Here is a 12284-nt window from a genome sequence, read left to right as displayed (position 1 = left end):
GGCGGCACAATCGAACGGTCCTCTGTGCACGCAGCATTCGCCGTAGCTGATTCCGATGATGATGAGGCGAGCAAAGGACGGGCGGATGGACGGCACAACTTGGGCCTTGTGGATATTTCGCGCATCATCGTCCGCACGCAAGACGGCGGAATCCATGGAGGGGCCCAGCTCCCGCTCGCATCGCAAACCACCTTGAGGCCGTCCGGTGCCTTTGCTCGTCAACTGCATCTCTTGCTGTCGCCTTGCTCGTGCTTGCACCTTCAAGTCCCGGTCGAGACGATGCTCAGAAGAGCTTGCACAGCTTTGTCTCGCCAGCCCGACCGTAATGACAGCATGCCTATTTATAGCTGAATATTCTTGGCCGTGCTCTTTCCTGTATCTGTATTCTTTCCTGTATCTGTACTCTCTCCTGTATCTGTACTCTCTCCTGTATCTGTACTCTCTCCTGTATCTGTACTCTCTCCTGTATCTGTACTCTCTCCTGTATCTGTACACTTTTCTGTATTTTGCTCTCTTTCCTGTGCTCTATCTGTGCTCTTCCTGCACTCTATACTCTTTCCTGTACTCTGCTCTTTCCCGTACGTTGTACTCGACCCCGTACGTTGTACTCTGTACTCTTTCCAGTGCTCTGTGCTCCTTTCCGTGCTCCGTATTCTTTTCTGTGCTCTGTATTCTTTCCTTTGCTCCGTGCAATCCTGGACATTCCACCCGTGCTTGATCGTGCATGCCGTCGTGCACCGACCTGTCCAAATACACCGATGCCTCCCCATGCCTCTGGATGGTGCAACGGGCCGAGGAGCGGTCGTTGTGCTGTTGAACGTGAGCACTCACTATTCCGTTCACCTCGTTCGCCACGCGCCAACGCGACGCGCCCATGGTTCCTCCGTCCAATTTGCGGTGCACGAATATCCACGTCCGCCTTCTTCCGTGACGGCGGACGGTGATGATGAAAGAATGCCTCGTCGGCGTTGGATGCCGGCCGTGGGAAAGGGACGAGTCGCGGTCAACCGATGACCACGGCCGTCGATTGGTAGGTCCGCATCATCCTCGTCGGCAAGGCATGCATACATGTTGCATGGAGAGGAAAATAGATAACTGGGGATATAGGTGCATAGGCATATCCATCCATGCGTGGCCATGTGTTCATCAATAACCCACCCTGCGTGGGGACGTCATCAGCACATCGGCCGCTCGGCCGCCGTCCTCGATCGAGGCGGGAATGCATCCGTGGCCGAGGCTGGACACTCGACAGATTCGGAACGCCGCCCGACGCCGTGCCGAAATGCGCAAGCGATCCCCGTCACTCCATCCTGCCCGTCCTCCGAGGGGTCAGCCGTTCATGTCCAGCACCTGCTTCAAGACGCCCTCGCTGGCCCGCCACCACCGCGCCCGCTGCTCGAGATGGTCGGCCACGCCTCCGATGGCCGCCTCCTTCCTCCTCCGCGCCTCGGCCGCCGCCGCCGCGCTCGTCTGCCGTTTCGTCTCGAGCGGCTGGAGCTCGGCCCGCAGCCTCTCGGCCTCCTTCTGCTTGCGCGGCGCCTTGGCTTGCAGCGACTCGAGCTCCCGCGCGAGCGCCTGCTGCTCCGCCCTGCGCCTCGCCGCCAGGTCGACCGTCTTCGCGAGCGGCAGCCGGAGGCTCGGGTCCGATCCGGCCAACGCTTGGGCTGCCCGCAGCTCCTCGACCCGCGTCTGCAGCTCGTCCGCCTTGCCGGGCAGCTCCTCGAGCTGGGCCGTCTCCGTCCGCACGCGCTCGTATCGCCGGCTCAAGGCCCGGCCCGTGCTCTCCAGCTCGGCGACCATGGCGGCGACGTCGAGCTTGAGCGACTTGAGCTGCGCCTTGGCTTCGCCGTTGGCCCGCTCGAGGTCGACGTTGTCCTGGGCCGTGACGATGACTGGCGGGTCGCCGACGATGGCCCGGATGAACTTTTCCTTGGTCACCTGCTCGACGTAGGAAAAGCGCAGCTTCGCAAAGAGCTCCGCGTAGTGCGCGAGGTCGGCCTCGAGGCTCGCCGCCGTCGGGCCTTCGGGCCAGCCGTTGGACGCGTCCGAGGCGCGCTGGCCCTCGTGCGCCGCCGTCGACGTCAAGCTGCCGATGGGCTCGCTGAGCTTGATGATGGAAATTTCCTCCCTGGACTGCAGCCGCCGCAGAGTCTCGAGGACCTCGACGGCGTCGGCGGCCACCATTCTGCCGGCGAGCCTTTGTTTACTTTCGATTCCCTCCGGTCGCCGCCTCGGGGAGTCCGTGGTCGGCGGGGAACGAGGCTCTGCGACGACGATGGCCGGAACCTTTTTTCTTCTCGTCGTCCGAGGGCCTCTGACCGCGCTCCGTGTTGGCGCAGTTGTACGAAGGTCGGAAACGGTTCAAGTGAGGGTTGATGATGCTGTTTGTTTACCTGGTGGACCCTGCATTGTGATGTCGAACCAGATTTGTTCGCTCAGAGATTGTACATGCACTGTACTTACTTACTAGTACGGGCGGGTTGGTGGGTATACTGTAAGTGCAGTACGGAGTACTCTGTACGGTGCTGCGCTATTGCACCGTATTACGGAGCACAGCAAGTACAGTATTTACAGTGCCTGATACGGAGCACATGTGCCTACTATTAGGTACCTTGCTCTGCACCGTCGTTACATGTAAGTACTACTGTAAGTACAAGGACAACTACTTACTGTACAGAGTACATGGGGTAAGCACATACTTAGATACTCAAGTACTTACTGGAGATGTACTCCGTACTCCGTATGCAACCATGTACTCCGTACTGGTACATGCTGGTGTACGGAGAAAGTACCTACTGTCAAGTACTGGGTACATGGAGAGTCCAAGTAATACTCCGTACTCCGTAGAAACACGTGAGTTCTTGTGCACAAGGCACGCTACAAGGGGCATGCCCCACAAATAGCCGCAGTCCATTGCAGGGGAGTGAGAAACAATTTGGCAGTCGAACAGGGCAGACAAGATTTCATTCAGTGTGCATTGCTATAAATGTAGCATTGGATCTGTTAACTGCTCAAGACTACGTTCGACATTAAATCCCAACCTTTTTTAAATTCGCCACTACAATATGGGAGCACGAACGGTGCCGGAAGAAGCACGATGTTCCAGGCATTTGTCGATTTCTCGGCAGCAGATGTCCGAACCATCGTCATGTCGAATCCCAGCTTCGCAGCGCACGGGTCGGCATCACAGCGGACGAAAAAGGAAGCGCTTTTCAACTTTCTGTTGTAACGTTGTGCAGGCAAGCTGATGCCTCGGAGGCAGCTCGGGCCCGGATGATATGCGACGATGGCTGCCGCATTCTGGGTGACGAATGTCAAGGGCCAATGTCCAACTGGGTGCTTGCAAGAAGGGGGCAAGACTTCAGCAGCAGGCGGCTACGAGGGGCCATCCAACAGGGCTGTGAACCGGGGTTCTCCTTCACGTCCTCTTTCAAACAAAACGTAAACCCGGTGAGATATTTCTCCATTGTCATGCCCAGAAACGAGACGACGAGGCCGTCGCCGAGGTTATTCGCGGCAGACGAGAAAGATTGTGTGAAATATAGGCACCTACCCTAGAGGGATGCACGAACCGAGCACCAATAATCTGGACTCGGCGGCGGCCATGGCATGAGATTAACATGGCTAAAGTATGCGAAACACGGGGCCAGAGACTCTCGCTCCTCGTGATGGCGACGTGCCGCGATTTGGGTCGTCAAAATATACGTGGACAGACACGGACTACGTGTAGAATGAACGGCGAGGTCCGCCTTGGGAGCATCTGTGCATGCATGGCCAACAAAGCACCTTGTGCTACGTATGATTCGTGGGAAGCACGGACATGCACGAGCCCTTTTCGCTCACTTTTCCAGTCAAGCCAGTCACTCCCCCATGGCCAACTCCTGTTAACCGACTGGTCCCGCACGTTGCGTTTCCCGCCTGGACGAATGGCTCTCCGAGAACACGACAGGGCACTGGCCGTCCTCAGCCGAAACATGTATTGGTAATGAACCGCGGACCCCATCGCTCGCCATTGGGCAGAATTTTACGAACAAAGGGTGCGGGTGAGATTGTCGGCCAAACACACAAGGCTTGCATTTTCAGTCGCCTTCGACTTATTCGAGCACGGTCAAGCACAAACTATCCATCCATGGTGATGCTGACAAAGGTCGCCGGTATGAGTTAGTGGGGCTCAAACCAGCGGGCCGTTGTCGGCCGATGCGTAGGGGGCCCACACTAATAACCCATCGTGGATGCATTTGGAGACTTGCTGCGGCACCTCAGTTCATCTCTGCTCGTTCGTCCGCCTGAACCACCCGCAAGCTATCTCGGATACCTGCACTTGCTGGTACACTTGACTAGGGCGCATCCTCCAACCCATCTTTCACTTCTTTGCACGCGCCTTCACTACACCCTCACCCTCACCCTCACCCTCACCCTCACCCTCACCCTCACCCTCACCCTCACCCTCACCCTCACCCTCACCCTCACCCTCGTCCTCGTCCTCGTCCTCGTCCTCGTCTGCCATCGCCTTGGACGTCGGCCAGGCATGTCAAACGACGACATTCTCACCGACGACTACGTCGCCGGTCTGCTCGAGCAAGAAGCCCGCAATGTCGTGGACGCCGGGTCGTCCGCCTTTCGGGCAGAGAAGAGGCAAGCGTGAATCGTCTCGACCGAGCAAATAGGGCGAGTCGGCTAACGAGGATGCGCACCAGGCCGGCGAACATGCCCAGACCCAACACGGAGTTCCTGACGAGACTTCTGGGAGGTACGCCATCCCCTGACCTGATTCACCTGCCCGGACAAGGCCGGCTGAGACGAGTGGATCAAAGCGAATGGCTCGAAATCATCGGCAACGAGCACGAGAGCACAGGGGACCAGCACGAGACGACCGACGAGGACAAAAACGGATCTTCGAAAGCGGCAGATGAGCGACATACAAGCTATCCTAGGTGGCACCAAGCGCCGAAAGGACAGAGACGGCGATGGCGTTCGGCGGACCGGCCGGCCACCCAAGGATCGAGGGAGCGGCGCTTCACGACGGTACGGCCACCTTGCGGCCGAGCACGACATCGACTTGATTTCCAAAGACCTCCGAGACCGCAACCGCCACGGTCGACTGCACGAGGACGACAACAACGACGACGACGGCGACGAGAGAAGGAGACGGCGCAGAGCGACCAGGGACGACTACTCATCCTCGTCGTCGCCGCCCGAGGATTCCCATCGGCACTCCCGATCACGGCGGGGCAGATCCAACTCTCCGAGACGTCGCAGACGTTCTCGCTCCCGCTCCCGCTCCCGCTCCCGCTCTCGCTCTCGCTCCGACGACAAGCGGTCGAGGACGCACCACGGCCGCTCCCGCCATCGCTCACCGGTGGTGCACGAGCAACGGACGAGGTACCGCGAGCGCTCTCGCCACCAGTCTCCGGCCAAAGGCGCGCCGTCTCCCCCTCGCCGCCCGACCGTCCCGGCGCAGAATGACGAGGACACGGACCCGTTGGACGACCTGATCGGGCCGGCACCACCGCCCAAGGTCCGCGGCCGAGGCACCGTGGGCGGCGCCGCTGATCTCGACCGTCGCTTCGACGCTTCCTACGACCCAACCATCGACGTCTCCCTGAGCGACGACGGCGGAGGAGACTATGACGACGCTCTCGAGGCCTTTAGGGATCAGCTGAAGATGAAGCAGAATCAGGAGAGGCGCTTGAGGGACGCCGGCTTTTCCGAGGACCAAATCCGCAGAGCGCTGCCGAGCGACGAGAAGACGGAGAAGGATGTCGTTTGGACCAAGGCGGGCGAGAAGCGAGCCTGGGACGTCGGAAAGGGTGCCGACGAGTTTGCCCAACTCGACGCCGACACCCAAGAGCAGCCGACGCTCTTTTCCGAAGCTTTCTGACCCGGCCGCTACTGCTCCTGTCCCTTTTGATGATGATGCGGCAAACGAGGAGAGTGATGGATGGTTTCACATAGCCCCATCACGGTAGCCGATGCTGCCGCCAGAAGGATGCTGGCCAGTTTGCGCAAGTTTGTTTCCGGGAATGTGAATCTCCCCTCCCCCCCCCCAACCCCCATTCAACACCATCGCCTGCTTGCCTTTGTGCAGCTTCGTACCAAGCAAACAGCGATTGACCACCTTTGCAGATGGCCACGCGACCCGGATGGCTGACATCAAGGTGACTCTCTCTTTTTTATTTTATTTCAGCAGCATGCATACCCACCACCCGCCTCTATCCTTGGGTTCGGTACGACGCGTTCTTCAATCTATGGAGGCTGCTCTCCCCGGTCCGCTTGCCCTTGTCGTCAGGTACAGTAGTCCGCATACGGCCGTATCCCGAGGCTTGGGTGCCATCCATGGGCGACGGCATGGAAGTGGTAATTCAAGCTCTGCTCGGGTAGCACGCATACAGGTGCTGGTGCATCCCGAGGCTTGGCTGCAGCTATGCCGGGAATCCAACCACCGTCCCACAAACGTGCCAACATCCGCACTGCCTGTGGGAGGCACCGTACCCAAGATGACCTGAAACATGCCGTCCGGCCGTCGCGCATCGCAAACGACGGTCACGAGACGAGCAGATACCCTCGGCCATAGATTCCGTTGAACCTACTTAGTCTCGTTCCGCCCCCGACTGGCTTCATCACGCAATGTACGCATCTTCACGTGGAGCGTGGGAAACAAGACACGGCGACGACGACATGCCTGACACCGAGCGGCCGGTGCACGCAAACACCATGCACGCACGTCTGCGCGCACGGCGTACCGAGTAGTACGGAGCGAGAGGTGGATGGGGAGAGGCGGATGGGGCGCATTCTAGGGGGGGGGGGGAGCGCGGGAGTCGTTCCCGCGGCATGTTTGGCGAGTTGCCGCACCGCGTGGGTGGATTTGTTTCCAAGTCCGGACGTGGGATGTCGTCGCCGTACCGTGCCCATCCGTCCCCTCACGGTTGTGCGAAGCGTCTAAACCCTCTCGCCTGTGCACCGCCAGCCGGTGTCGGGTACGCATTACGGAGTGCCTGAAGAAGCAATGCTACATGTCATGTCGAGACGAGCGCCCACTCGTGATACGCCGCGCGGACTAAAAGGCAGCCCCTAATTTAGCACTTGGTCCAGCCAGCGAGGCCGGCGGGAGTAGCGCATGGGGTCCTGCCAGGCTGGCACGAACGCCTGATGGCCGCCACCAGGCTTCGGCGGCAAGCTGAAAGTGATAGGTAAGTTTGCGCCCATCGGTAGCTTGTTGTCTCAGCGCCATGGACCCCTGTACCAAGACGTGGAAGCAAGGTTGGTGGTATGCATCGAACATGGCCGTTGGCCGCTGGAGCGCAGGGAACCGGACACGACCTCTGGCACATGCATCATGTGCAGGCGAGTACAGTGCTGTCAGTGCTGCACATGTATGTTCGTAGTACGGAGTTTGGGGTACGTGATGTATTAGTGTTAGGACCTGCTACCGCTACTCACTCTAGTACCTAGTACTTACAATACAGTACTTACAATACACCTGCTAGGTACTCCGTACAGTACAGAGTCTAAGTAAGTACTTACTAAAGTAAATACAATAGTGGGCTGACAAAAGTGTCGATTCACTTTGTAGTGGCAGCGCTGCCAAAATTGAATCGTCACTTTTGTCACTGGGTAATAGTACCTAGCAGTAAACGATGTACTTACTGTACAAGTTCGGAATTCTGTACTTGCAGCACAACAAAGTACAGTACTGTAGGTACGGAGTACCAAGAGTGAATAATACGTACAGTAGGGGGTTTTAAGTGCGAGTACTGTACCTACTTGGTAACCAGCAAGTATTATTAGTGCCAGATGCACGACCTCGTGCTCCGTACTCCGTGTCAATACTCCGCACAGTCAACAACGGTTCGAGGTGCTTGTGCTTACTTCGGCAAGTGTCCTGGTGCGGGTGTGTCGTGCGTGGTTCAACTCTCGCGTCGACACCGTCCACGCATTTCGCGGGACCGGCATCGTCGTCTCCTTCACCCACCCTGCTAGTGCTTGTACCGTCATCAATTTGCTCTAGCTCTGCAGAGACATGCCTGCAGTGCAGAGTATGTGGTAATGGCGCTCAAGGTGGGAGAGGCTGCCTCTGTGATTGCTGCCTCGGTCGCTCGGCGCCACGGCACAGTACGGCACATCAGCTGCACGGCGCGTTTGAAGTCTTCTGATCCACGGCTGGGACGCAATCGTAATTGGTGCCGAGTGCTGAGGCGCTAGCGACCGAAAGCCTGGAACTTTGGGTACGACAGAGCACGAGCACGGGCATGAAGCCGTGCTGTACCCGGTACCTTTGACCTTGGTTGGCTCTGGTACCCAGCGGTGGGGTGACAAAAAGGTCATCGGCAACCCATCGCCTCCGGTGTCATGCGAGGGGACGCAAGGCCACGATGGAGTACGCATGACATGGTCGTCCTGCCCGCCTTTTCAGGTGCTGCACGCAGTCTCGTGCGGATGGCCATGTTCGCACCGCCGTCTACCAGTCACGGGACTCGGCTCTTCCGGAGAGCGCGCGCGGTATTAATGTGGTTGGGTAGGCGATGCGAAAGGCAAAACCTCTGTTTATTGTTTACTGCTGCTCCGTACGAAAAGCATGTTTATCCATCCTAGGGGCTGGGAGCTGACCTTGCCGTGTTTGTTTTTGTCCACGCCTGCCTGTACCTGGGATTGCTGGCAAAACTAGGTACTAGGGACAGTAATAGTGCTAACCCGCTGCTACTACAACCTGCTCAGCCGCCCCAAGGTCTCACAAGTCCCGTCACGTTAGGCGAATGGGAACCCCCCACCTCCTTCCCCTCGCCCCCCCTCCCCCTCGCCGCCGCGCCTTCTCCTCCTCCGTAGCACCTTCAGCTGGCCATCCTTGGGTACCTGCAAGCAAGTATTACAGCGCAGGGTAGTGCGCACGGGGCACGGCAGCAGATCGTCGTTCTCCATCGTCACCTCATCTCGCCTTCGATCTGGCGACCTTCGTTTATCCCCTCCCTCCCCCGCCAGAATTCTCTTACCTTGTGCCCGTCCTCGATCCCTTTCCTTCACCGCCGTAGCGTCGTTCGGGTTGATGGTCGTGTTCTCGTATGCCTCGCTCCTCCATCTGATATTCTGCTATTTCTCGACCTCGCCATTCCTGCTTCCCCTCGTCGCCCCTCCTCAGCCGCCCCCCCCCCCTCGTCTGCACCCCCTCGTCTGCTCCCTCAACCGCTCGCTTCGACATCGCGCCGGCACCTGATGCCACCAGAGGCGAACCCGCTCGACTGACAGGTGGGCGTTATCGTCATCTGTCGTATCCGCATTTCCCTCCTCAAGATGCGGCCACCGCGCATCACCATCCTCGTCCTCTTCTTCGCCGCCTCCATCTTCATCGTCTGCCGGGCCCTCACGTCGCCGCACCGGCGTCATGCCTCGTCCTATGGCGCCAACGGCCGGAGCTCGCGGTCTCTCTTCGGCCTCATGTACTACAACACACCCTTCTCGCTCTTCCCGCCCAACGCGGCCATCAGCTTGACCGACGACAACAGCACGTCCTTTGCCGCCCGTCCCGCCGCCTTCGGACCGAGGTTGGCCTCGGCCGGCTTGAGCGGCCAGCTGTGGGTTGGGAGCGGCTTCGCCGAGGACAGCCTCGACGGCAACGGAGAGCTCGGCTGCAGCGACCTGCCCGGCTGGGACGGCGGTCTCACGAGGGCGTCGATGAGGAGTTCCTTCCGTCACGGTCCGCACCGTCTCGCCGCCTCGCAGGCCAAGTCCGGCCGCCCGAAGCGCCGCGGCCGCCTCCTGGCGTCGGAAGATGGTGACGCCGCCGTCAAGGGCCGGTCGGCATCGACGTACGCGGCCGGTGCCGACGACAACACCGACGAGCACCTCAACGACAAGGCGGCTCGATCGCTCGCCCGTCGAGACGCATCCTCCTCCCACGCCGACATCCAGTCCCTGCAGGAGGCGGCGGAAATCGAAGGCAAGATCGTCCTGCTCATGCGAGGCGGCTGCGGCTTTCTCGAAAAGGTCCTCTGGGCCCAACGACGCGGTGCCGTCGCCGTCATCGTCGGCGACAACCAAAAGGGCGGACCCCTGATCCAGATGTTTGCCCACGGCGACGAAGTCGACAACGTGACGGTGCCCTCCGTCTTCACCGCCCGCACGACGGCCCATCTGCTCTCGTCCTTGACCCAACCCGGCAGCTTCATCGAAGACACGCTCGACGACAACGGCAATCCCGTCTTCAAGGTCCAGCAGGGGCCCAGAGCCAAGCACGAGAGGACGAAGCGATCGCCCGCACCCGCCAGGGCCGCCCGTTTTTCTCGCCGCGCCCCTCTGCTCTCGAGCACGAAAAAGGCGGCCAAGAAGAGAGCGCCGAGGGCAAAGGCGGCGGCCTCGACGACCCAGGCCTCGCGAAACCGTGGTTGGTTCTCCATCTTCCGCTGGGGCCGTTCGGCTCGCTCCGTCGAGGATTGGACCGAAGACCGGGAGCAGGAGGCGGCCGTGACCCACAACGCGGGCAGCACGAAGAATCCAAAGTCGAATCACGACGACTTCGTCATCGGTGTCCAGGACTGGCGAGATCCCGATCTCGTCGACAAGTCGAGAGCCAAAGACCAGGCGACCGTCAGGAACGCACCCCACCCCAAGGGTGACGCCGGCGATGCGCGCAAGCCCGCCCCGGAGGCTAACGGCCCCAAGGGTGGCAGCATCACGCCCGGAAGTGGCGAGTACAACCCGTCCAAAGTTCCGCCCAAGGATGGCAAGGATGCCGGCGTCAAGTCCGGCTCGGCAAGCGCTGGCTCCGCCGCCAAGGGACACGGCCTCATGTCCAAGCTCTTCGGTGACGAGGGCAAGGGCAAGAATGCGGCGGCCGGCGCTCATCCGTACACAAGCGATGACGCCGCCGATGGCCTTGCACCCCCCGGCCACGGCGACGACGCCGAGCGGCACCAGGGGCTCTGGGTGACGATTACGCCGACGAGCAGCGCCAGCCCCTTCTTTGACACGCTCCTCGTCCTCGTCATCAGCCCGTTGGTGACGTTGACAGTCGTCTACGCCCTGCTGGTCGCCCGCGCGAGGATTCGCCGGAGGCGATGGCGAGCGCCCAAGTCGGTGGTCGAACGCCTTCCGGTGCGGACCTACCATACCGTCACCACGTCGCCTGCCCCGTCTCCGAGGCTGCCCGCCTCCTCGAGCGCGACGCCGACGACGCCCCTGCTCCAGCAGCAGCAGCAGCAGCAGCAGGACCACAGGTCACGGCCACGTTCTAGAACGACGACGGGCGTTCTGGAGAGCGAAAACTTTTTCACCGCCGGCGCGGCCATCCCGACTCCGCAATCCTCGAATCGCGCGAGCGGTCGGCCCGAGGTAGAAAAGGGCGCCGCCGGCTTGTCAGCTGAATGGAGAAAGCACATGGGCAGACAGGTGGAGTGCGTCGTCTGCCTAGAGGAATACGTCGACGGCGTGAGCAGGGTGATGAGCCTCCCCTGTGGCCACGAGTTCCACGCCGACTGCATGTAAGTTATCCCCTCTCCGGAGCATCGCAACGTCGACCGACCGACCGGCGACCGAGACTGACACGACGTGCGTCATCAGAACGCCATGGTTGACAACCCGACGACGGACCTGCCCCATCTGCAAGGGTGACGTCGTCCGCTCCCTCGCTCACAGCTCCCGAAGCGGCCCGCGCTACGATGCGTACTTGGAAGACAGCGACGAGGAGCTCGACCTGGACGCACCGAGCTCGAGCCTGGACCCGGGCCCGGACGCGGCCTCACGTCTGGCTGACGGGTCGCCCGACCCCGAGCAGGGCCATCTCCTGCCGCGCACCGGTGATGATCGGCCTTCTCGACCGGAACGCTGGTTTGGACTGCTACCCCACCACTTCACCGCCAACCGATCTCCGCGACCGGAAGATCGAGATCGATGAGGGGGCTTCCGAGCACACGGATGCGAATCGGAGCATTCCATCGGTGGATGAACGCGGAGAACAGAACGCGTTGGAAACGAGACGAACCCGTAAACCCTTGATTCTTCCTCACCGGCAGGGAGCTGGGTTTCGGCCTCTGGGGTTCGCGATCCGGGTATTGACATTGACGCAACTGGCATGGCATGGCACCACTACTACCTACGTCTTACGCCAGGCACACGCGCATCATCACGGCAGGAACGGTCGAAAGGTTGGGATTTTGGAGCATAGCGCTCTGCTTTAATTGCTTATTGTTTTACACGTTGGCCCTGACTTGCGGCGGCGGCCGTCGCGGCGTTTTCTTAGGCTTGGTAGTTCTTGGTAGTGGAGGCATATACCCCTCGATGGTGGTTCCCGAATG

At 60.3% G+C, this 12284-nt stretch overlaps 3 protein-coding genes across 3 annotated transcripts; 2 read left to right on the top strand and 1 right to left on the bottom strand.

The window, feature by feature from the left end:
• Window positions 1-1329: 1329 nt before the first annotated feature.
• DCS_01074 (uncharacterized protein) lies at window positions 1330-2184 on the bottom strand (the record flags this gene model as incomplete). Its single annotated transcript, XM_040798409.1, has 1 exon — window positions 1330-2184. One exon carries the CDS (start codon window positions 2182-2184, stop codon window positions 1330-1332), a length of 855 nt encoding a protein of 284 aa, XP_040659292.1.
• A 1636-nt stretch (window positions 2185-3820) lies between these two features.
• Window positions 3821-5881, top strand: DCS_01073 (uncharacterized protein; the record flags this gene model as incomplete). The annotated part of the gene is made up of 6 exons (XM_040798408.1): window positions 3821-4107; window positions 4342-4641; window positions 4698-4750; window positions 4815-5252; window positions 5318-5382; window positions 5462-5881. The coding sequence occupies 6 exons, from the start codon at window positions 3821-3823 to the stop codon at window positions 5879-5881; spliced, it is 1563 nt and encodes a 520-aa protein (XP_040659291.1).
• A 3404-nt stretch (window positions 5882-9285) lies between these two features.
• DCS_01072 (C3HC4 type zinc finger containing protein) lies at window positions 9286-11884 on the top strand (the record flags this gene model as incomplete). Its single annotated transcript, XM_040798407.1, has 2 exons — window positions 9286-11471; window positions 11551-11884. 2 exons carry the CDS (start codon window positions 9286-9288, stop codon window positions 11882-11884), a joined length of 2520 nt encoding a protein of 839 aa, XP_040659290.1.
• Between the last annotated feature and the right edge of the window lie 400 nt (window positions 11885-12284).

This window comes from Drechmeria coniospora, chromosome 01 (genome assembly GCF_001625195.1).
Source record: "Drechmeria coniospora strain ARSEF 6962 chromosome 01, whole genome shotgun sequence".
Taxonomy (NCBI): Eukaryota; Fungi; Ascomycota; class Sordariomycetes; order Hypocreales; family Ophiocordycipitaceae; genus Drechmeria; species Drechmeria coniospora.
The sequence above is the reverse complement of the archived record's forward strand: the minus strand, read 5'-3'. Positions and strand labels throughout refer to the sequence as shown.